This window comes from Mugil cephalus, chromosome 18, assembly GCF_022458985.1.
Source record: "Mugil cephalus isolate CIBA_MC_2020 chromosome 18, CIBA_Mcephalus_1.1, whole genome shotgun sequence".
Taxonomy (NCBI): Eukaryota; Metazoa; Chordata; class Actinopteri; order Mugiliformes; family Mugilidae; genus Mugil; species Mugil cephalus.
This window is the reverse complement of record NC_061787.1, coordinates 22,565,294-22,590,732: the sequence shown is the minus strand read 5'-3', so window position 1 is coordinate 22,590,732 and position 25,439 is coordinate 22,565,294. Positions and strand designations below refer to the sequence as shown.

General features: G+C 40.2%; 1 protein-coding gene across 7 annotated transcripts in view; it reads left to right on the top strand.

The window, feature by feature from the left end:
* Positions 1 to 24,657, top strand: part of map7d2b (MAP7 domain containing 2b) — a 30,390-nt gene extending 5,733 nt beyond the window's left edge. For 2 of the 7 annotated variants that reach the window (XM_047612286.1, XM_047612290.1), the window contains exons 3-15: positions 6,445 to 6,592; positions 8,688 to 8,777; positions 12,546 to 12,635; positions 12,946 to 13,040; positions 16,489 to 16,562; positions 16,638 to 16,846; positions 18,061 to 18,199; positions 18,623 to 18,803; positions 18,938 to 19,042; positions 19,221 to 19,284; positions 19,780 to 19,918; positions 21,723 to 22,018; positions 22,650 to 24,657. In XM_047612286.1, the coding sequence (XP_047468242.1) occupies positions 6,445 to 6,592; positions 8,688 to 8,777; positions 12,546 to 12,635; positions 12,946 to 13,040; positions 16,489 to 16,562; positions 16,638 to 16,846; positions 18,061 to 18,199; positions 18,623 to 18,803; positions 18,938 to 19,042; positions 19,221 to 19,284; positions 19,780 to 19,918; positions 21,723 to 22,014 (1,626 nt within the window). In that variant the 3' untranslated portion in view covers positions 22,015 to 22,018; positions 22,650 to 24,657. Of the gene's footprint in view, positions 1 to 6,194; positions 6,593 to 6,699; positions 6,752 to 8,687; positions 8,778 to 12,545; positions 12,636 to 12,945; positions 13,041 to 16,488; positions 16,563 to 16,637; positions 16,847 to 18,060; positions 18,200 to 18,622; positions 18,804 to 18,937; positions 19,043 to 19,220; positions 19,285 to 19,779; positions 19,919 to 21,722; positions 22,019 to 22,649 lie in introns of those variants that run through there. The other 5 variants (XM_047612287.1, XM_047612289.1, XM_047612293.1 and 2 more) reach the window with 5 other exon arrangements.
* The last annotated feature ends 782 nt before the right edge of the window (positions 24,658 to 25,439 follow it).

The window sequence follows — 25,439 nt, the reverse complement described above, 5'->3', positions numbered from 1 at the left end:
CAGATTATGGCCCCAACAGTGCTCACTGGAACATTCAGAAGCTTAGAAATTGTTCTGTAACCAATGTCATCAGAATGTTTTGCAACAATAAGATTGCAAAGGTCTTGAGAGAGTTCTTTGCTTTTACCCATCATGAGATGTTCCTTGTGTGACACTTTGGTCTTCTTTTTATAGGCCATCAGTTTGGACTGAACCAGCTGATATTCATTTGCACTGAAAAGGGGCAGGATGACTTTCTGATCACTGATAGATTTCAGCTGGAGTCTTGGCTTTTCATGTCTTTTCCACCTCCCTTTCTGTGTGTGTTCAATACTTTTTCCCTCTGTTATTTTACATTATTATACAAACTTAATTTCTGAACTAGTTTGTTTTGGTTTATTTCTGTGTGTGGATTACTTGGGTTGTTACCAACACCTGGTGAAAATTTTGTGTCAATAGCAACTTATGTTAACTATGAAAAATTGTGATGTGTTCAGTAATTATTTTTTCCACTGTATTTCAGTTTCATGATCAGATTTTAACAAAAGCAAATGTTCTCATGGGTCCAGTGATGTGTGGTTTCACATCTTTTAATGTGTCTTTGCTTTTGTCCAGTTCTTCTCTGTAATCATAGTGTTTAAATTCAATCAGCTTTCACGCTTGACAGTGCATTCAGAGTTGAGGCTTCTGTCATGTTTTGTAACTCCCTCATGTGGACTAATCTTGAAGTGCAGCACTTGTCATGTGAAACCAGTCCTGCCAAACCAAAGATTGTTTTGAGAGGATACAGGAAATGGCATGAATTGATATCACATCTTTCAAATGAAGACTGATTTCAATTGGAAAATAGTTTTTTAAACCCAGTTCTAATGTAGTCTGTTTTCATTAGTTGCAACATAATTCTAATTCATATCAGGAGGCATCTGATCAAGGAATAAATAATAAAAACCTCACCAGGAATCAATTTCAATGCAGATATTTTAAAAAGGTTGGCCTTAGTTGGCTTTTTTATGTACTTTTATGTAATCGTACCTCTGCTGTCCTTCCATCTTACCTCTCCATCACTCTCTTATATGTATTCACAAACTCTGACCAAGAAACGACATCACAGAATTGTATTGATTTGTCTCTCTTTCTGAGCGTCTTGCTTTCCACCACAAAATGAATCCAAAACTAAGTGAATGTGTTTCCAGATGTTTTTTGGCTGACCCACAGTTTAGCAAGTAATTAATGGAAAAGCCCTAATGACGTTCTGTCCACTGACCAACCATGTGCATTCACCTGAAACCGTTTGACTTGGTGTCTACACTCACAGGGCATCCCTTTTTTCCTGAGTGTGACCCACTGAGTACACAATAGTTAGGAGCAGGAAAACTCACTGTGACGTGAACTGAGACCATATTGACATTATGGAATAAAAACTGTACTTCCTGTCAGTGGTGTGTTGAGGAGTTGAGGAAAAACATGATAGGATCTTTATGGCTGAATCCAATCGCTGTTGCACACTGAAAGACAGAACTGTATGGACGATCTTACAGCAAACAACTAACACAAAAAACAAGTTAACAATTGAATTAGTTGTTAGTCAGCAAATTAACCTGATGAGACCAGACCAGACAAAACAGATTGATTGGTGAAATTAAGTGGCAACAATTATTTGTTTTGAATGGTTGTTGAACTATCCAGTTGTATGCAAAAGTGTCTTTTTCTCTCTGGCAAGAGAAGACTTGCCCAGAGACAAAAGACTGTGCTTTGGGAAACATCAGGATGACATCACGGCCCATATTTAGATTGAGCTAATGAGGAATGTATGAAAATGCAACTGCAGCATAAGCTAAAGATTGCTCAGAAAGTAGTTGTTGAATCTCCTGCTAGCAACATTAGCATTGTAGCTAAGTGTCACGTTTAGTTTCCTTTAGGTAAATCTCATGCTCCAGTCTTGGATGTTGTGGTGCATGTTTGAACAACACAAAATGGAGTGCTTCATATTATTGTCAACTCAGCTGCCAACAATGTCAGTTTCATGCTAGTAGCAACTGATGTAGCCTGCAGCAGGGAGATGAGGATCAGGCTGCAGGCTAGCTCACTTCTTTAAGAGACATCACCTCTAGGATATGATCATACATCACACATCCCATTAGAAATTTGAAAGACTTTATATGTCTTTGTTTCACACATGCAGCCCCAACCCAACACACAAAGACACACACTGATGTGTAAAATTGCTCATGGGTGATTTGGAGTAGCTCAGACTTTCATATTTCTGACCAGCAGATATCAGGATCCAATGGTGGGATCTTGTTGAGTTATAAAATTAACTGAGGTCCATACAGATCTCTTCACTCTACATGACTCATGAGTGAGCATCACTTGGCTGAGGACCATTGACTCACATCATCACCGTCCAACATCAGTCTCTTGTTTTGTACAACAAGCAGAACAGAAATAAGTGTAGCTTGTTGAAATCTTAATCAGCATATGAGGGATTAGTAGAAAACTGCCTGGTCCACACAGAGAGAAGAGAGGGGTTCGCTTTCTCTATTGATCTAGAGAAAGAAGAGGAAGAACAGGCAAACACCCCCCTCTCCCTCCTCCGCCTCATATGCATAACTTAATGACATAATGATTGGTCAGTCCCAGGGGACCATGACATCACCTCCAGCGTATCATGTGCCGCCTACTGGAACAGACAGTCGATGGAGGCAGCACAATGACAAGCACACATTTCACCTCTGAACAGGAAAAGAAAGCTACACGATCAATGTGGCTGAGATTATGTGAAACAAACGCACACTCTGATTTTATTGTAAGTATTACTGTGTTGAAATGCCAACCTGGCTTTTAGCTTTCTCAAACTATAGCAGATAGTATTTATTCTTATATGTAATTTAGTTTAGTTTTGTACTCTGTAAAATGACATAGTACTGTCTTTTTTCCCATTTAATAGTCCAATACCCAAATACATTCAATACATGGTTATCTAAATAAACTGTTGCACCATATTATGGTACTACTCTTTACTCTGTTTAATGTCACCATGATATTGCAACTAACATTAACTCTGAAGGAAAAGGGTGCAGGATCAATGCACCATCAGATTTACTGTAGTACAGGGACTAACCTGGGTCATAGCAAGTGAAGCAGATTATTTAGATTTATTTAATGTCAATTATCATCAGTTTAATTTTAGTCATATATCTTATAAAATGTTAGAACATGCGAGAAATAAATCATACAGTTTCCCAGAGCCCGAGGAGTCCTCTCTAATTCTAATGCATATTACCACATGCTAGAAGCCAGGACTGCAGAATGTTTAACCTTTTTAACTTTCTTTTTTTTTTTTTTTTTGGATAGATAGCAAACAATAAGTGTAGAACTATAGACACGCTTAATATTCTGTTTATCTATCTCAAATTATTATCTTTTTTGGATGACTAATAGTTTGAGGCAAAGACTACGTCTACTTTAGTAGAAGTACAGCATGACAAATGCTGGCAAATGCCTTATATAACTCGTCAGTCATCAACTAATATATGAATTGACCAATCACCTTAGCTCTTTACCCTATAGACATGTCAAATTAAATTCAACCATTAAAATACAAATAAGTGACTGTGGGTAGAGCATCCACGAACTAGTGTTGTTGAGCAAGACACTGAACCAATAGATACAAAAGCGCTGCATAAATACAAGTTATTTACCATAACAATAAAATTAAAAAGGATGTGTATTGTTTTGGTCATTGTGTCAGTGGTTCTTGGTACTTAGTAGAAATAATTTTACTAAGTGAGCATTTTTGCGTCCTGTATTTAAAAGTAGTTAATGCTGTAGTGAGCTGGGTGAGTCCATTTTAACTAAATGTGGCTTGTAAATAAGTTACCATAAGTACTTCAAATTCTCTGTTTCAGTGTACTGACTGGGCAAAACTAAGTCAAGTTACAGCAAATAACTCAGCTGCAGTCTGTTAATCTGTCCCCTCTTTGATCTACAGTCTATATTTGCCTCTTTACCCTCTTTCACTTCACATTTCTGGTGTCTCCCCCTCTCCCTTTAAATCCTCCTCTCTTCTAAACCTACCACCCTTCTCCCCCCACCTCTCCTTCTTCCTGCAGTGTACTGCGTGACTCTGCATGCACCTTCAGCAAACACCCCACAGTGCTGAGGTGGGGCATTTACGTCCTTTAAATGTATGCAGCAGATTTATATATTGTACAATTACAGTATTTACAGACATTAGTCGTCATTTGGAAAGCATTATGAGATGTGGTTGTAAACAGAATGCTTATCCACATTGAATGATAGACTCTGCAGAAGAGGTCGAGAGAAACTCATCTCTTCCAATGACTCACATGAACCACAATCAGTGTTAGTATCAATAGGATTATAGGATTAAAAATATTCATCTTACATTATATTAGATCACACCACTAAATAACGTACATAACTATAACAGAAACACCTTGAAAAACACAGCTGTAACGTAATTTACAGAATTTCTATATATACATTAGGGCTGTCACGATATCAGATTTTCACTTCACCATTATCGTGGACAAAAAAGTCATGATAACGATGTTACCACGTTATCAACAAAAATGTAAATAATAACGACAAAATCCTGGAAAGGCATTTATTTATGTAATTTTCTCTCTTTTGGGAGATGAATTACACTCAAAATAACAGTACAACGGAAGAAAACAGTGGCACTGGATCAGTGGAGGGCCAAAATGCTAATTTTGCAGTACATTAAGTTAAATAAGGGTGTATATATAGCATGCATGTGCAAAATAAACACTATCACAAAATAATTTTGAAAAATGAATGACACTGGTTATTGTGCTTCATATTTATATTCAAAAAATTACTGAACATCTATCTGGGTTCTTTAAAAAAGAAAAATAATTGAAGCACTCATTGAAGAAATATTTGAAAACCGACACAGATCATCACCTAGCCTTGGACCCATATCTGCAGATACAAAGACATTTAATGCAATGAACAAAGTTACATGTGACAAAACATGCCTGAAATGATTTCATTTCATCACAGCACAGTTCTGATTTCAATCAGTACTGTACTTACTAGTGTAATAAAAAAATGCCCTCATTAATCATACAGACTTCAGTCATACAACATACACTGCTGTGGAATTGACCTTGGTAAAAAGATATTTAATTAATTATTTCATTTATTAAATAAGCTTTTTCAACTTATTTTGAATTTTCATGCCTGTGTACCACTCGCTAACACCTTCCATCTGCATCCTCCCACTTGCTGATGGTCTTCTTCACCTCACACAATTTCAGCTGGCAGGAGCTCAACAGCGCCACCCTACCATTAATGTATCACAATGTTATTTTTTGGTGAGGAGTGGAAGTGCACCAATAAATAGTATTTAAGAGAGCAAGCCATCAGGCAAGCGCAGATTTTTTAGTGCTGACGAGCTAATTTGAGCTAATTATACAGAGGGCAATACAAGAGCCAGATATAATTGGTCATGTGTGAAGTTTGGCCTGGATTTACAAAATCGTAAGTGCATTTTAACACTATATTGAAATTTCATTCTATAAAACCACGATTGTGTCAGTACCGGTATACTGCAACAGCCCTAATTTACATAATAATAAATTAAATTCAAGCAACGAAACAAAAAACCTGAATAATAGATGATAGATGATTTTATTCCTTCAGACATGAGAGTGTTAAATGCTGTAAAAGACTGATATTGTGATAAGTGTGCAGACTACTAGATTAAAAGGTGAACAGATAAAATATAGGATTAACGCGATTGTGTGTTATATTTAATTTTGGTGTGTCAGGTGTATTATTATTGTATTTATTTCTTATAAATCTATTTTTAATTAAATGACAGTGTAGCCTATAAGCCAGGAGTCTCTCTGTTAGTAACTAATTAAGCTCTGCTGTGGCAATCATATCATTTGTTTTGTGCGGTGATGGGCAAAAGCGCAACAGCGGCATAGTCATATGCTTCATCTCAGCGCTGTTGAGTTGATTTAGTTTTTTAAACTAGGCTGATGTATATAAGTAGAGTATAAGATATAGGGTAAGATAAAAGGGGGAAGGACGAGAAACAGAACTGGATATGAATCAAATGCAGCCAATGTCCAATCCACCAATCAGCGTGTGCATGAGAAAGAGAGAGAGAGAGAGAGAGAGAGAGAGAGAGGAAGAGAGAGAGAGAGAGAGAGAGAGAGAGAGTGATCACTGCTACCTAGAGGGAGCAGCAGATGGAGAGAGAGGGGGAATAAAGCTGCTGTATCACTGAGTGACAGACGAGCGATCCAGCTCTGGTTGAACAGTAGCACCGGAGGGGCGAGGCTGCTGCGGTCGCATGCGGTAACCATGGCGCAGCTGTCTCCGAGCGCATCGCCCGGCACCCGTCGCCGTAGCGATGGCTCAGTAAGAGAGTGTCTGTTCTTCCCTATTTCTGAACGCAACGAGCAGGAGAGGCTGGAGGCCCTGGTGCGCCGGAGAGCTGGGGGTGCTGACAGACGAGGGGGAGGAGGAGAAGGAGGTGGAGGGGAGGCCCGCGACCACCTGGACAACAGACCTAAACGATGGACATGGGGAGGGCCGCCTGAAGGTGTGGAGGGTGAGTATGATGGGGAAGGAAGGTGGGGGCTTTCTTGATTGTGATGATGTCAGTGGAGGGTTGGTTTGAGATGTAGAGCAGAGCAGACCATACGGGTTGATATTGATGGGCGGCTGTGAGTGATGGGGAAGATGTTTGTGGAGGTGGTCTGGAGGTCAGGTAAGAAAGCAAGAGGGGGATGGTAGGATGAATGGGTGGGGGAGGACAAAGAGCAGGTGAGGATAGAGGGAGACAATGAGGATGTGAGGAAGAGAACAAGTAATGAACAAAAGAAAGGAATAGAGCAGTGGATGGAAAAGGGTGTGGAGGCTGCAATGGAGGCTGCAATGCAGGAGCTGCTCTACGCTCTGTCTAAACCTGGTCAGGGCTAGGAGAGCCTCTGTGTTTGTGAGCAGACATGGTGAAGATGTGGTTATAAACTGCTGTTTGGTCCTATCAATGTGCTACAGGTGTCTGTTTGTATTTGTGTATCATGGCTCTGATTGTTATGTGTGTGCTGGGAGGCAGAACTAAGACCTGGAATTACACATCTAACCTTGAACACAACAAGGCCACATAAACAAAGTGTGTCACGATGCTGCCCTCTGTCCTATTTTATAGCTTTTTCTTGTCACGTCACTCTCATCTCTTGGAGCTGTGTTCTGTCATCATGTCGGAACACAGCGCCACCTTCCCAGCTCTGCCCTGCGGTGCATTCATAACGCCATCAATTATTTATTGTGCCCATCACCCAAGTCGTCCTGGCACTGACCTAAGATCAGGGTCCACCCAGTAGCTCATCTGGCTCTGGCCTGGCTGACTGGCAGAGAGGCTGCTTTGGGATCTGTCAGGCCCAGCAGAGCGCTCACTGCAGCAGAAACAGCAGCATCTCCTCTTACAGCTCTACACGATAAAAGGACAGAGACTCACCATAGATGCAAAGTGTGTGTGCAATTGTGTGTATTTGCGTGCTGCATATTTTTCTAAGATGGTCCAAGTTAAAGTCTGTGTGTGATGAAATTAAATGTCGTCTGAGAATACATCACAACACTGTTGCGCACGAGCATTATCGTCTGAAAACTGAAAGAACCATGGAAACAATTGATGGGCTAATTGTAAGGTGACCTTCTATAGCTATAAATCAACTAGTGTTGACATGCTACTTTACTTCAGTCTCAAAAGTTTCCAAAGATATGTGTGTACTGCTCATCTTTCCGCTAAATTATAGGAAACTAAACAGCACAGAGAAACCTAACACAAGGAGCAGATAAACGTATGTGTATAAATCACTTGGAAATACAAAAGTGAGTCATCCCTTTTTAAATTTCTTTGTACAAATCAGCATACTTTGAGGCCACAAGTACAGTGGTGTGAAAAGTTGTTGGCTACCTTCCTGATTTCTTCTTCTTCTTCTTTTTTTTTTTTTGCATGTTTCTGGTGCTTAAATGTTTCAGATCGTCAAACTAATTAAATATTAGTCAAAGGTCCCACAAGTAAACACAAAAGGCAGTTAAAAATTGAGGGGTTTTATTGTAAGATCACACGTAAACAGCACATTTATTAGTTCAGTGACTTTTGCTCTCAACAACTGTTATTTCTTTCCCCTCTTGTATTAATTCCCAGGTATTTTTGTTTGTGAAAATATTGCAGAGCAGCAAGTTCCGTGAAAAACAGAAATCCTTTAATTTGGTGGAGCTGTAATCTTTACTGGGTAGAGGAATCCAATTGACTCACATGCGGTCTGGACTGGATTCAGTGTTGCCAGATTGGTCAAATTTTTGATTTTATTTTGCAGTTGCGAGTAATATTGAGAGGGCAAACTAAATATGATCTGGTTATGACAGACTTTTGTCGTTAGTGTGTCTTTGTACGACATGCAGTTTTTGGTATAGTTGTTCAAGCTGCTCCTCTCTTTGCCCTATTTTGTCCTCTATTGATAGCGATTGGGCATTATCAGGTTCTGTTTAAACCAGTGTGTGTTGTGTGGTTTGAAGTTGGCTCCTGTCACCTGTTTGTATGTCTGCTCCCTGTTAGATGACAAAGGTGTGTTTGTACATGCAAGTGTGTGAGTGTTTAAACGCTTTGCTTTCTGCTCTCTGCCTCACCTGCTGCCCAGGTAACCCTAAGACCCCGCCCCGCATTGCCATTGGCTCCACTCAGCCCAATGAGCTTCCTGCTGCTTCCAGTGCCAGCCAATCCCGTAACGGTATACATCACGTGACTATATGTGTAACCCACGCCCCTACCACCCCCACCCACCACACTCATCTGTAGCTAATCCTTTGATCTGTGCCATCACAGTGGCTGTAACATCATCCTGAAGTGTGTGTAAATGTGTGCTGTGTCTGGTGGTGGGTTCTAGTGACATTTTAGACCTTTTCCATACATATACTGCAGCCCTACATCTCCTGGAGGAGCTATATGTGAGAACGCAAATGTCTGAATCAGCCTTATTAAACATTAAACAGATTTTACTTTGACAGCTCAGGAGTACAAAGTCGGTGTGTGCACATGAAAATAGTAAATAATATTTTCCTTCACTCCCCTTAGACTACGACCCCACACCCGCACACTTACCTCCCACAGAACCACACAACATAGTAGCAAGTGTTTGAGAGGAATTTGCTTGATTTTGCAGCATTAGACGCCAAACAAGACACAAGACCAACTGGGAGAAATGTTGTTCTCTATGAGATGATGTATAACATCGCAGCAGTATCCACACACCCACTGAAAAGCAGCCAACATTTGAGGAATCCTTTTTAAATTACGTATATAGTATATAGAGCACAGTCAGTGTTGTTGACTGCATATAGACATTGACATTGTTTCCCAGTGGAAAGTGCTCACATAAGCAGTCAGAGTGCATATAACTAAGGATACAGTGCAGTATTTCCACAACCAAACTTATGTAAAATTGTCAAAATGTGTGAAGAGACAACTCTGAACAAGTCTGGATTGAATTAATGAAAACACATAAATGAAAAAAGCTTGTGTTTGCAGTTATGACTTGCATAAAGCCACAGGCTAAGTGTTTCCATATAACTGTTGTTTCCTTCTGCAACATCTCAACTGTTAGTCATACCTACCTGCAGTCCTCTGTCAATAGAGTTGGATAACATAAAGTAAATCAAAGAACCAGACAATAAAATAAATACAGGTTTTTGTTTCCAGGATATTTCTCTGTCACTCTACCGTCTGGTTCATCAAATGCGAGATATAAATAAAAGTCTGCACTTGAATCTGGAGCTGTTTGAACATGACTATGTCTCAGTAATGTCCAGATAGGCCCAACGTCCAAATAATATTTTCTGAAGAAATAAGTAGTTTCATCTGCAAAATTTTTTTGTCATAAATACTTTCAAACATCCATATCTGCATTCTTTAATATTGCAAACATTCATTCCTAAGCTGTGTGGGATCAAGCCACGCCTGCTGACCATCTCAAAACGATGGTGGATCTGGACAGAAAGGGTTGTGACCTCCATCACTGTCTGTCTGTCTTCTCACTATATCTGTGTAGGAAACATGGCTTCACTTTGTGCTTTGCTTTTTTCCATCAACCGTACACATTTGCACTTGCTGTGTAGCTAATGGGTGTCTGGTTTAGAAGCCCCCACCACACACGAACAACCTCACTCCCCTACCCCCAACCTTATCACAACAAAGGGCTGCTCCACTTCCTGTCTTCCTGGCTCAGGGCCTTGTTTAGCGATGCATACATACCATACTCAGCAGGGAAGCCAGTCTATAAAACACCCTGCTCCTCACTGCACACTCACACATGCACACACACACCCCATGTATCATACCAGACATTCACCCTGTAGCTATCTGTGAGACTTATTAGACCCCATCTACACTCATACAGATACCATTCAGCCAACATTTCCTATTGTTACTGGCTCATTTTACAGATGCAGCAACTCTATTTTCAAGTGTCTTATTATTATTATTATTATTATTATTATTATTATTATTATTATTATTATTATTATTATTATTAGTGTTGTTATTGTTATTATTATTATTGTTATTATTAAATCAACTTTATTTATATAGCACCTTTCATGCAAATGAATTACAACCCAAGGTGCTTCACACATTGGACAGACAAATATAAAACAAGCCCCACACACACAAATACATGCACACACACGCACGTAAACACATACACACACACACACACACACAAAGAAGCACAGGGATATAAAGAGCACAAATAAAATTATTATTATTGTTATTATTAATGAATGCAGTGATGATTCTTACGGATAAACATTAGCCTTCTAGACATGTTTTTTCAGCATTGTCCCAATAAAGTTAACGAATGAAATACAATTAAGTGTATATTAAATTGAAATTTAGTTTTATAAGTTTATCGCTCTTATTGATGCTTGCTGTGAGAGCTCAGTGCTTTGGAACTTAAGACAACAAATGCAAGTAGACAAAACGCAACCAAGTTGTTATTAAATATTTGGGCTTTACAGACAGGTTGTTAACATGCAGCTAATAACAAATATGATACATAGATCATAACCAAATGAACATGAGAATGTTCTTTACCCGACCTGTCCTGGAGTTTTGTTTAGCAGGGTTGTCAAATTAATTGTGGAATTAGCACAAACCTGTAAACAAGTCTAAATTAACATCTTTCAGGTTGAACATGCAAAAATAAATTAAATCTTTCTTTTTCCATTAGCATGTTTTAAAGTCCCTCTAGAGTAATATAAATATTATTCTTATTATTAGTTAAGCATGTTGTCCAATGATTTTATTGCACTGTTAAAATGTTTTATGTTCCTGACATTATGCTTCATTATGCTTCCCACTTAAGTAAACAATATTCCCTCCCCTGGTGATTCATAAAGGCTGTTCTTATCTTACTTGTTGTCTCTAGACCTAGATCATGCACCATGCCACAGTCCAATAAATAGGGAGGTCACAGTTAATGTGGAGGATAGCGCATACCTTGGAACCAGAAGTTACAACATACGATGAAAACCTATGTTCTCTACTCCAGAAATGGGCTTTATTTTGCAGCCACCAAGGTTGTTTAATTTGGTATTATTGAATGACTATCTCCTACTGCCACCTCACCAATCATCCACAGAGCCTAATTCAGAAATTTCAGTTTGATTGATGTAATTATCCAGAGTCACGTAATTTTGGTTCTTTCACTGGTTTTGAAGACGTCATCTTCTTCTTGTTTTTACTTTGGTAGCTTGGATGCTAGCCAACAAAGAGGGAGACAACGTATTTACATTACAGGGAGTTGGTTTTGGTTCATGGCAGAGCTAAAATAAAAAACTACACAAGATCTGTCTTGATATTGTTGCCGATCTGATCTGATCCAATCTGATCATTTGAAAAAAATGCCTGGATCAACCCCGATTCTGATTTCCTGATACTGATCGGGACATCCCTACTCCAAACTGTATTGTCAGACCCATCATGCAAACTCAGATTATTTGGAAAACTACGTTACTGTTAGTCCTCCAAAATGCTTGAATTAGATAAAATCTGGCAAATTAAAGGAATATTGTGTTTAAACAAAAACTGAATATTTACACCCTAGTTTCCTTCCCCCTTCTTTTCTGTGGATATTGTCACGGTGCCTTCAAGTGCTGTAGGAAACATTTCCCACTCAATTTCATGGGACTGCGGTGGCTGCTTCTGTATAACCATCCTCCATTCCATGATGAAGCAGTTACACACACTTGCTGTGTCTTTCCTGCTGCTTTGTTTCTGTCTTACATCACCAAGGTTAATTCATTCAGCGTTCTGCACGGCTCATTGATCAGCAGAATTATATTCTGCATGAGCTGGCAGTTTAGTCCTGTGATAGGTGTTTGTTTTGGGACCAGGACGCTTATTGAATGTGTTTTACGTCAGCGATGCAGCAGCTGCAGCAGGAGTTAGCAGTTTTATTCATAATCATCAGTGATTTGATTTATTTTTTTTTTTTATTTAGCTGTTGACTTCCTGTCTCCACCTGCAATGGATCAGCCAATCAACAAACAGCTTTCCAACTCCTCAGCCACCATTCACTCACCAGAGAGAGGTAAGACAATGTTGATATTCACGTCTGATTCAATCTTTTTTTTTACCTTAAGATGAAAAGATGAGAAACTACAAAGTGTGTACTGCAGTAGGACACAAACTGAAGTCTCCTGAAGTAGCAAAATTATTTGTGAAAAAGATACATTCCAAGTGGATCTAATCTTAAAGTTATCTGCAGGATGTCTAAACCAGTCAGTTTGGGATATTAGCGAAACCATATTTATCACAAGAACAATACAACACTTGGAAATAACAAGAAATATGTGTGTTTGTCTATCTGTGACCCATTAGCGTCTTTTGTACTCCAACAGCTTCCCCCAACAACCACAGACCGTGCAGGAGTTCCTCCAACCGCAGGAGCATCGCTGGATTCCCTGAAGAGATGTCCAGAGCCAAAACACCCACGGTCAGCCTTTACTAATACATATACACGCATATAGCACATTATAAGAAAGGGCACATTAGCAAGTGTTGTTTTTGTTTCGTGATAACCTTATAAATATGTAGATGCAGGCACACACTCACACACATGCAGTTGTTAATGAGTTTCAGAGGTCCTTTGTTTAAATTAATGTAAAGATCGTTGTATAATGTTATAAACATGGGGAGGAATGGAATGAATGACTTGACTGGTTTCTGTCAAAAGGCTGTGCATCCCTTGTGAGTACAATAAGACAAGATCCAAGAAGTTCCTTGTTTATTTATAAGACTGTGACAAAAAAAAAAAAATCCAGAAGATGATTATTTAATTATTGTTTAATTGTTATTGAATCAGAATTATGAGATGAAACCTAATCCAAATAAGGTCCACATATATTTGGATGCTGACACAAGTTTTGTTATTTTAGCTGTATACCAAAACATGTTAAAGATACAGTTATATAATCAATATGGGGTTATTTGCTGTTGATGTGAACTCACAACATGTGGACAAAAGAGATCTCGATGAAAGTATAACAGACTTAGACTTAGACAGACTTTAATGATCCACAAGGGAAATTAATTGATCATAGTAGCTTAATTGGCACAAATAGATGAGCTGTTATACAGCTGGATAGAAAAAGGAATAAAAGAAGTTCTGTGGCGTTCACTATGGCAGCGGAGCTGAATCAGTCTGCTGGAGAATGAACTCCTCTGACCCTCTAATGTTTGGTGTAGTGGATGGGATGGATTGTCCATAATGAAAACCAGTTTATCCAATGTCCTCCAGTGACTCCAACTCCCTACCGATCACATGTCCAGCCTTTCGGATCAATTTGTTGATCGTGCTGATATTAGATTTTTTTTCTGGTACTACTTCCCCAACAAACCACAGCAAAGAACAGGACATTCACAACAACAGACTGGTAGAAAGACTCTAGTAATCCACTGCACACATTGAAAGACCTGAGCTTCCTGAGAAAGTAGAGTCTACTTAGGCCCTTCTTGTACACAGCATCACTGTTGTCCCTTTAGTCCAGTCTGTTGTTTATGTGGACTCCCAGGTACTTGTAGCGGTCCACTACTTTCACCTCCAGGCCCTGGTTGAGGATGTCCTCTTCCTCCTGAAGTCAATGACCAGCTCTTTGGTCTTGTCCACGTTAAGGAGTAGGTGGTTAGCCCAGGACCACTCCACAAAAGATAACAGCATCATCCATCTGAAGAGGGTCCAAGACAGGGGCCTCAGCTGAGCCAGGACGAGTCTCTCCAGGACTTCATGACGTTTGACGTCAGTGCATCTGGTCTGAAGTAGTTGAGGCCACCGGTACCGCTACTATGCAGGATGTTTTCCATAGCACCGGTATCCTTTCTAACTTCAGACTCAGGTTAAACAAGAAGTGCAGGATACCAGTCAGCTAAATCTGTTAAAAAAGACATTCAGTTCATTAAATCTTTCTGGGCCACTTTCCTACTGCTTGTCTTTGGTATTACAGGCGGTGATCAGCTTCATGCTTCTCCACACATCCCTGGTGTTGTTCTGCTGGAGCTTGGCCTCTAGCTTCGTCCTGTAGGCATCCTTACACTCCCTCGGTTTGACTTTTTTGCTGCCACTGTACCCTTTTCAACTCATCACTATCTCCAGATCTTAGACTGAAAAAATGGATGCACTGCTTACAACAGAACAGCTTCACTAGTGTTTACCTCATACTGGGTCACATCATGAGACAAGAAGAAAAATTAAAGTGAGCAGAATAGACAAAACACGAAAGTTTGCAACCATTGCTGCCAGAGCAGAGAAACCAGCTTTGCATAGATAAGTTCTAGTGAAGGACATCAAAACCCTCAAGGCCTTCTTTGCCAGGACTGTGTATGATGGCATTGACTCAGTCCAAAAATCCACAAGTGGACTGCAACTCCAGTGCTTCATCATCTATTCCTGCTTATGAAATGACAGCTGTGGGCCAGGAAACAAATGAATGGGTGGTGTATCCTTGCTTGAGATGTGCCCATAGGTAGGAACTATTGGTCGAGTTGTCCAATTATGAAAATGAAACTTTTCAATAATAATACATTTTATTTACAGTGCCCTTTTCATCAAAAGATATTACAGGACTACGACAAAAAAAAAAACATGTCCACATAATTTTTTCCAAAGAACTCCTGAAGCGTAGGGAAAGACAGGATTGTGTTCCCCCTCACACAACTCGCCCAGCACTGTAGCTTCTTCATCATAGCTTTGATCTTGTCTTGTGTATTGAACACTGAGTCACTTCAGACTACAATTCTGTTCATTCAGAGCAGAAAAGATGTGGAGATTCTTCAGTCTCACTTTGCTGTGGGACAACCAACACACAGTGTAGCAGCAATGCTTTGTGTTTGCTTTCCATCTCATTGCATAACAGTGTGAACAGTCTTGAATTTGGCAGGTGAGCTTTAATGAAGTTCACCAGTTTCACAGCATCATTCAGGGCTGCAAATTGATCAGCTGGCATGTTTTTGGCTGCCAGGGTCTCCCTGTGAACACTGCAGTGTAACCAGTGAATGGATGGACATACTTTCCTGATAGGAGCTATAAGCCCTGTGTGCTTCCCCGTCATTGATTTTGCCCCATCAGTGCAAATGCCCACGCAGCGTGCCCAGTCTACCCCATTGGTCCTCATGAACACATCAATTAAATTGAATATTTCCTCTCCTGTTGTTTGGGGAGCAATGGGCCGAACAAGAAATCTTCTTGAACTGTGCCTTCAAAAAGGTAACAGACATACACCAGCAGATTGGCTAGAGTTGCCACATCTTTAGACTTGCAGAAAGTAAAACTCACTTGTTTCACACAGCTGACTAATGTAGCCAGGATGTCCTCAGACATTGCATTGATGTTAACACAGTGTTGTTGGACACTGGAATAATGTCTAAATTTTTTGCTTCTTTTTCTCTAGTCATACATGCCACCATTTCTTTGGCAGCTGGCAACTCGCTATTCTGTAACTGACAAGATGTGAAACGCATAATGCGTCCTTTGTAGACCCAACATATGAATGAAACTGCAGTTGTTATTGGCTGTTTTGCAACGCCTCCAATTTTGATTTAAAAAATGTAAGGGACTTTTTACTTACATTAGTATCCTTTGTGTGAAGGTTGCGACGTAGATAAGAAGGCCTCAGGCAGCTGTTTGCTAAAACCTCACTGCAGACCACACATGGCGGCTTTGGGAAGTCTGTATCACCAATCCAAGTGAAGCCCAGACTCAGATAATTTTCATCATATTTTATTATTATTATTTTATTATTTGAACTAACATTAAATGTTAGGATGTAAATTTTGCAATTTAGAGTTAGAATATGATCTACAGTTGTTTTTGTATAAATTGAAACTGAATTAAATGGTTAAATTGTGTGTTTATATCCTAAGTTATATTTGTAAAATATGACCTGCAGGGGGAGCCACCAAACACACCAGTTCGCAGTTCTTCCTTCAAGGCCAACAGCAAGGGCCTCGCCACACCAAAACGGTACACACACACTCACACACATCTCTCACCTCAGTTATAGCTCGGGTGATGTGATACGAGTATGTTGGCTTTCAGAGTAAGGTCCAACCGGAGTCGTGCTCAGTCTCCCTGCTCACCTGGACAGTATCCACCCTCCCCACACCGGCAGAGAGCCACCACCCCCGGCAATGATGACAGGGGTTACACTGAGGTCAAGGGTCACAGCACCCTGGAGAGGAAATCCACCAAATCAGAGACCTCCGACAAAAAGATTCCCAAATCCACCAGCAGAGATTTGACCGCAGGTAATGACAGTGTGGTGTGAATTTAGATACAGAACATTTACGTGTGCTGGTAGCTGCAGACAAGGAAGAGCTAGTACAGTAACAATTTGAAATGTTGCTATTACAGAACAGACTTAGGCTAAATGCTAATACTGCACAGAAAAGGGAAACATGATGACTTAGTCATGTTCAAAAATAAGCTAAATAGAAATGGAACAACCTGTAGCATTTAATCTGGTAGCAGAGTAGCAGCAATGTAGCACCATGATACCATTTAATCTCAACGAAATTCAGAGTTTTTGTAATGATAGGAGAAAAAATCTTTGGAGACATAAAGCGTCAGTACCAAATTGAACTCAACTTTGAGGACCACCAAAATGATCATGCTAATAACAGACTTAGAGGACCAAGTGAGTCCAGATGGAGCCTAGGCTAGAAGAGCTAGCTCCTCCCGCTGAAAATAAATGAAGAGCCACTGATAAAAGAAAATTGAATCAATTTTTCTCATCTTAAGTTTGCAAGTTAGATTAACACAATTGACACAATACAGTTAATAATTTGCTTTGAAATCAACAGTCTACATTAATACAACTTAAATTTAAGGCACATGGTAGTTTAGATGTGTTCACCTAAAGACTTCACCTAAAGAAACTTAACTCACACACTTTGACTTGAATAAGAATAGTAGGTTAATCGAACAGTTGTAATTTCAAGTTGATGTAATCCACAAAAGTACACTGCCATGACTAAAGCAGAAAACTGGTGAAACTCATGCAAAACATTACATTACTTCAACTACTACACAAATACACTTTTTAGAGCGCGGGTTACCAAGGCAACCAGTCTGGTACGTTTACTCCAGACCAGCTGTCAACTACAGAGTGATGGATGACAAGCCCCCCGTAAGTCATTCCTAGATTCAGTCTGTAACAGCTACAAAACTGAAAAAGAACAACCTTTGGCTCTATGCTATGAGTTTTCATCATCATAACAAAGTAAGACTAGAAAAACGGCTAAAGGAATTGTGATACTGTATTTCGTTCTTGTAATGGAAAACACTACCAAACAGTATAAGATAAGGAGGCAGAGAAGAAGATGAATTCTGCATGTCCCTCTCTCTGTGCATCTCTGAGTTCTCCAATATTTTATTTTTCACTGCCTAAATGATAATTTGTACTTGTGGCTTTGTATTAAACCGTGTTTGCCCTTCTCCATCCTCTTAACCACTCACACAGAGTCTCCGGGCACTCCCACAAGCAGGAGTGTTGGTGGGACAATGGATGCTGAGGAAGCGTCCAGACTGTTAGCTGAAAGGCGCCGCCTGGCCCGTATACAGAAGGAGCAGGAGGAAAGACAACGGCAGGAGGAGGAAAGGTGAATGTTGTTGTGTTTACACACATGTAAATTTATACATTATTTTATGAAGAATATTGATTACCATCTACAAATGTCTATTGTAGTGTCTAAAATTACATATATATATATATATCTATATTTTTTGTCTGGATTCGGACAGGCTAATGGATAGGCTAATGGATATTCTAATAATAACAGCTCGAAGATTAGGTGAAACCTGACCCACTATCATACTGTATAAAGACTGGAACATATCTGTTTGAGATAGAAAAAGATAATTTGCATTAAGTATCTAAAAGGCAAGATTTAAATGAAAAAGCTGCAGTTCCCCTTTCACGCATCTGCCTGTCTTCTTTTCTTTTCATTTTATTCTTAAAATTAAATATTAGTAAAGTGAGGGAGAGAATAGTATTACTATTGAAAACACATGACTGTGTCCAGGCTGAGGGCAGAGGAGGAGCAGAGGAGGCTGCAGGAGGAGAGAGAGCGACAGGAGAGAGCAGCGCTGCAAGCTGAGGAGGAGAGACTGAGGCGGGAGGAGGAGAGAAGGAGCAGGGACGAGGAGGAGAGACGACAGAAGGAGCAGCGATGGAAGGACATGCAGGATCAGCTGGACAAAGAGGTCAGACTGAATACGTTTCAAACTCATTGGGAGGAGCAGTGTGTCTTGCACCATTACCACCAGTTGGTCCTGTATTGGCAGCTTGAATTCTGTGGCTGTGAGTGAGAAAAAGTGAATGACTGGATGTTTTTCAGAGGGAAGAGGCCTTTCTGAGAGCCCATAAAGAGGCAGAGAGGAAGAGACAGGAGAGAGAGCTGCTACACCTCCAGGAGGAGCAGGAGAGGCAGCAGAGGAAGAAGGTACCACAGATCTCCACAAACAGATTACACACAAATAACAAACAGCATCAATAGGACCTACTCTTAGTGCAACTTTCCATCAGGTCAAATGTAGTTCATCTCATTCCATGAAAGATGTTATAGTAGCAAATATTATCAAAGTTATATGACATTATCTTTGTTTTATCTATTTTATCAGAGAATTGAGGAGATCATGAAGAGAACGAGGAAGAGTGAAGTGGATCCTCCATCTGCTGCCTCTGGTAAACACTGAATATTTCCCTTAACACACACTCCTCCCCAGTGACTTCTGTTTCTAATCCACCTCAATTTAACCACCTCTTGGCTTGTTCTGCAGCTTTTTTCTCCTTTTCATTTTGCTTTTATCACATTTTTTGGTTTGTTTTTGCAGGGCATGCGTTATCTTGTTTCTCCATTTTAATTCTTTCCTCCTCCGAAACTGGATGTGATGAGTTTGAGCTGCAGTGTGACTCAGCAGTGTTAGACAAGCAGGGGGACAGCGCCTCCCAATGGTGCAGTGGCAGTAACACCAGTTCCAAGAATTCTCCAGCATTAGTTGAACTCTCTGACCTCAATTCTCCCACATGGCAATTGTTTTATTTGTGTGGGTGGCCCAAGAGGAAATGATTCACAAGCTTTAGAAGGCAATCTTTTGACAATAAGTGGTTCTTGCACTTGCCCTCCTGCAGCAGCTGCTTTCTGAAAAATATATCTATAATGAAACTGTGTGTTTGCAGTATCTGAGATGAGAGCTGAAGCTGCCCTGGATGAAGATGCTCCAACCCCTGCAGAGCCACCTATTATCATGCTAGGACCTCTGGAAAACAAGAGCTGTGTGGACGAGCTGTCTGATGGAGTGCAGTCCATGGACGTCAGGTAGGACAGTCCATTTTTCTGTCTTTGCCAGTTTTTAACTGGACTGATTTAACTTCCCACATACAAATCAGCTCAGGCTTTGTTTCTCTGCAGTCTTGCATCTCAGACTTGTATTGTCCTGACACTTATCTTGAATGAGGGATGAGATTTATTTAATCTCTTAAGGAACCTTGTCAGACTCTGAAAGGTCACATATGAGCTCAAACTATCCATCTGTCAATTAAATCTATTTCTAGAATATCTTAAGAATTTCTTCGTTTATTGTGAAAAATGGCCTTAAATCCCAAATCTTACGTTGTCTTTTGAGTCTGATTAATGCTCCCTGTCCTACCTTTCGTAGTTGTTTTCAAGTTTGCAATAAATGAAAACCAGAAGAAGAATTAAAATTACTTGACTAAACATACTCTGAATAATGAGGTCACTCAGACAGCAATTTGTAAATTGTGCAGTGGGGATGTTTGGTGAGGTGTGTAGGTGATCATCATCCAATACTACTGACTTAATTCACCACCTAAAAAAAACACAAAACTAAATTCATAGTGTACACCCATGCAAAGACTGCACTGACATAACAACAAACACTGAACGTTGTGTTTTGTTGTATATTGATGTGCTGAAGAAAGAAGTGATCACCGCTGACAAGTCTTCTCTTGCATTTAAAAAAGGCTTATTACGAGAAAAAACTCTCGCCGAATCTGAGAGAGCTTCTGGCCAATTGTCCAATCCCCTCTCTCGTTCAGCTCCCACAGTCTCCTTATATATGGTTTTCTAAACAAAGAAAACGTATCTCCTTATGTCTAGTAGTTTTACAAGCTGACATCTGGTAAATAACCTTTTTACCTTTAAACTTTGTACACATGTCACAAACCCAAAAACAGGAAAAAGACAAAGTTTTCTGAAAAAGGTTTGGAAAGAAATGCACATCCAAAAAAGCGTGGGGGGGACAATGAAAAACTGTAGAAAAACTCTGCACACCTGCAGAAGCTACTTTCTGCTTCTGCCATTAACTTTGAGACATATTTATTGGAATCTGCTCACAAGGAAGATAAGAAAGGCCTTCATGAGTCTCCAGGGGAGAAATTTTAATTTAAGATTAGATCAAACTCAGATGGGTTGGTCAGGACCTGATTAGTGGCAAAAAAAACTTAATTGAAACATCCATAACAAGTAAAGTGAATCAACACTGATTATCAGGTTACCATGGTCTTTCAATGGGTTTGATATATTATGTAACACATTGTCCTCAAAGATGATGTTAGAAGCACAGAAGAATGCTCAAGGATTTCAGAGAATATGACAAAGAATAGGACTGTAATGGCTTGCTGACTGGGTCAGAGCATTTCCAGAACTGCAGCAGCTGTGGGGTGTTCGTGATCTGCAGTGGTCTGTACCTGCCAAAAGCACCAGATACAGAGTCATGGATGGCCAAGGTCATTGACGCACGTGGGGAGATAAGGCGGGTCTGATCCACCTGCTGAAAACAGTGATGCTGGTTTGATAGGAGTCAGAATACCAAGTAGATCGCACCTTGTTTCGTATGGGGTTCTGAACCTGCAGACCAGTCATAAAGGAACTTGCCTACTATCAGGAGCACATGTGGTGGTGCTGGGGATTCAACCATCAACCATTTGATCAGTGTACACTTCTGAGCTACAGTCAAATAACAATAAATTGATTATCTGAATACCTTCTGTTTTTTCTATTATTTGGGCAGTGTTCATCTGCAACACAATGTGTCTAAAATTAAAAATGAAACGTTCTAATAAGCCGAAAACTGTTTCTCTGTCATCATTGTCCTTTAAAGCTCTCCATCTGTCTCCATCAGTCCAGTGTCCAGGGAGGAGCAGGCGAGCGCTCAGGAGTTTTCTCCGGTCACTGAGGGCACAGATGGCTGCCCGCTGGAGCACCTGATGGACCTCGATGCCCAGGGACAAGGACTGCGTCAGGGCCCGGAAATGCCACCGTACCCCAAATTGCAGGCCGGCAGTGGGGTGGGAGACCACAACAAGAACCTGCTGATTCAAGCGTACAGCGGCGCCTCTGAGTCCTCTCAACTCATCCACAGTGGCAGCCCGAGCAAGCTGGACATCCAGTAGTCAGGTGGGCTCGAATCCATCTGCCAACCGTGGCCTTTCTGCATGGAGTTTGCATGTTTTCCCTGTGTCTGTTTGGGTTCTCTCAGGGTACGCTGCCTTCCTCCCACTGTCTAAAGACATGCTGGTGTGGTTCATTGGTGATTCTTTTGGGCGTAGGTGTGAGTGTGAATGGTTGTTTGTCTCTCTGTGCCCCCCTGCGACCCTCCAGAGGACAATTGTTGGGGTGACAGTGGCTCAGGTGGTAGAGCGGGTTGTCCAATGATCAGAGGGTTGGCTGTTGAATCCTGCTCTGTCCCGCTTACTGTCATAGTGTCCTTGGGCAAGACACCTTACCCACCTTGCCCCATGTGAATGTGTATGAATGTGGTGGTGGTCGGAGGGGCCGTTCGGCGCACATTGGCAGCCACGCTTCTGTCAGTCTGCCCCAGGGCAGCTGTGGCTACAAAAGTAGCTTACCACCACCAGTGAGAATGTGTATGAATGAATAATGGGTTCTGTAAAAAGTGCTTTGGAAAACCACTCTGTGCGTTGAAAAGCGCTATATAAATCCAATCCATGATTATTATTATTCAGTTACAGAAAATGAATGAATGAATGACTTTTGTTAATTATTTTGTCTTCTTTCTCACTTTCAGGACCGTTTCCAGGAGCTTGCAGTTAGAAATAGGAGCCAGGAGAATCAGACCAAGAAACCATCACGTCCATCTGCAGCAACAGCAATCATCATCTCCTCAAGGAACAACTGCTCAACGCCAGATTTCTCTTCTGTATTACTAAACCACACATAACTGTTAAGCTTTTCGCCACATTGTGAGGCAGTGCAGATGGGCAATTTTGTCTCTCAGAAACAAAGAATGCAAATGATGTAAAGTGTATATATACGACATGAGTATGATACAGATAAACACTGTCATTACCATGTGTGTCATACAGAAAGGTTGCTGTTAAGCCTCTTAGTGGGTCATGTTTATTAAACTGAAAACTAAGACCTTGTTCTGACTATAAACCTTATATGCACTGTAGTTAAATATCACCTCATTAACACACAATTTATTTAAATTTTCAGCTTCTTATTCCAGTACACCTGTTCCTGCCGAGGCAAGCATTGCCCAGCTGCATTACCATTAAACTTCACTCGATTGTCACCTGCTTTAACGTTTCATCCCTGCTTTTGTAAAACTGTAAATAGATGGGAACGGAGTCTGTCGCTGTAGGGCCAGGAAGCAGCTCTGTAGCAGTCCATCCAGAGGGGAGAGTGTGTGAATCCTGTGTAGCATCTTGAGCTAGTGGAGCTGTTTTATGGTTGTGGTTGTAGCTGTGTACTTGGGAGTTTCTCTTTTTCTGTCAGTGTTTCTGGTGGTTTCTGTGTGTTTATCCCACCACTGACACAGACTCCTGGGACAGCTGGAGAAACCCTCAACAACTGATATTATAAGCCTGTTGTGCGCCCCTAACTACTAGCTTTTAGCCTTGGTTTCTCTGCTGCTCATTGTTCAATTTGATTGATGGATGCATTTGTGGACTAGAAATTATCTACAGCAGGATATTAATATAGCCACTGGAGAAAAGAGTAAAAAGCTAAATGCCTGTATTTTTATCTGGAGATTTGGAAAATGTTAACACAGTGTGTTGTGTAGTTGTCTGGCGCTGACCGTAAGCACGCGAGCTTCAGTTTATGCACAGTAGTTTTGTGTTTCATTGATCTGAAGACATCTTCACCTCAGCTTATCCCCCGGGCCATAATAAATATACCTCACCAAATAAAAACAGACTGGGGTCAAACAGCTTTCACCATCTTACACTTTATCACCTCTCAGGCCTTAAACTTTGATGGATTCAGCATCTTACCTTCTAACAGCCATCTTCTGTGCTTCAGCCTCTTGCATGTACAAGGCCCATTTCCACCAAAAGGAACAAGAGAAACGAGAACTCAGATTAATGTATTTCAAGAGCACTAGTTTTGTTGCTTTTCAGCTGCACCTGATAAGGCAGATTAGATGGAACTGGGGTTAAAATGGCCACTGTTTGGCATGGGTCCCGTCAAATACCACACCCACCACATACCAATTAAACTGATGAAAAAAATTTCTTAAAATTTTAAGCAAAATTATATTTTCAATCAGGCTGATTTATATAACACCAATACCACGCCTACAGAGGACTTAAAAGTTTTTACTATAATTGACCTGCTACCAACCAAGTTGAATTTACATTCTGTTAATACAACTACAAACAAGTTTATAGTGGGTGAATAAATGGTGTTTATTCTTCTATTAATCTGTTTAAACAATGCTAAGAAACTTGTGGTTTGGAATATATCCTAAAAAACTGGATCTAGGTGCAGCTGGGTACTTGAGTTCTTGTGGTGGAAAAGAGGCCCTACTAAAAGCTTCAGCAGGTTGTCAGCAAGTTGTTTTAGGTTATCATGTTCCTGTTGGCTCTCCTCGTTATTCCTCCAGATTCTGCAGAAACTCAACATCAGAAGGTCTCCTTGGTCCGCATGTAAATGAAGTAACACTATAGGACATAATGTTTATCCCAATATTACTTAAACTCTGTGACACTGCAGCTTGGTGGAATATATTATTGTAGATGTGGTGCATGGATAACTGCAGAAAAAGAACAATAAACTTCATCAAGCCATTTGTGTCGGTGAGCTGGATAAATAATTAAAGGGACTTTTATTGGAGGATTCACAGGAAAGGAAATGTCAAAGGACATGTGATGGTGAAATGTCAAATCTAGGCTTAAATAAGGCAAACAATTATTCATTATATCTCACTGTGTGTTGACTTTGTACTCCACTGAAATTAAAATTAATCTGCAAATAGTGGAGTGAATAATGTTTTATTCGTATAGAGTTTTATTCCTTGTCGACATTTAGCACTATTATTACTATTATATTACACTACAACACGTTAAAATATTTTATTACTGCTGGATTAACCCAAGGATGAAACAAATACATTAATTCATTGAAGGAATAAATCATTTATGATCTTATGCCAGTCATCTCATACAGTATGTTCCCTCTTCACTGGGGAAGCATTTACTATCTTCACGATACCCAGTGTGAAGTGGATATAGTTATACGATACAATTTGTAAATTCAGATGATGGATTTTGAAGTCATCAAAAATTTCTTTTCGAGTTCAGGAGTTACACTGGTCGAAACACGCATTCTCAGATTAGATTAATGTAGAATAATACTGAAGACATCTAACCCAAACCCAAAAAAAGATAAATAAATAAAAAATAAACCAGATTATATTTTATGTTTTAGATTCCTCCTTTTACTTAGGTGACTTTGCATAGAAGATGAGTTATACCCTCTACACAGTTTCATGAGATTGTCAACTGGAATGGTTTTGAAAAAGTGTCCTGGTCAGGTGATTACAGAGGCCAGGTCATCTGAGACAGCACTC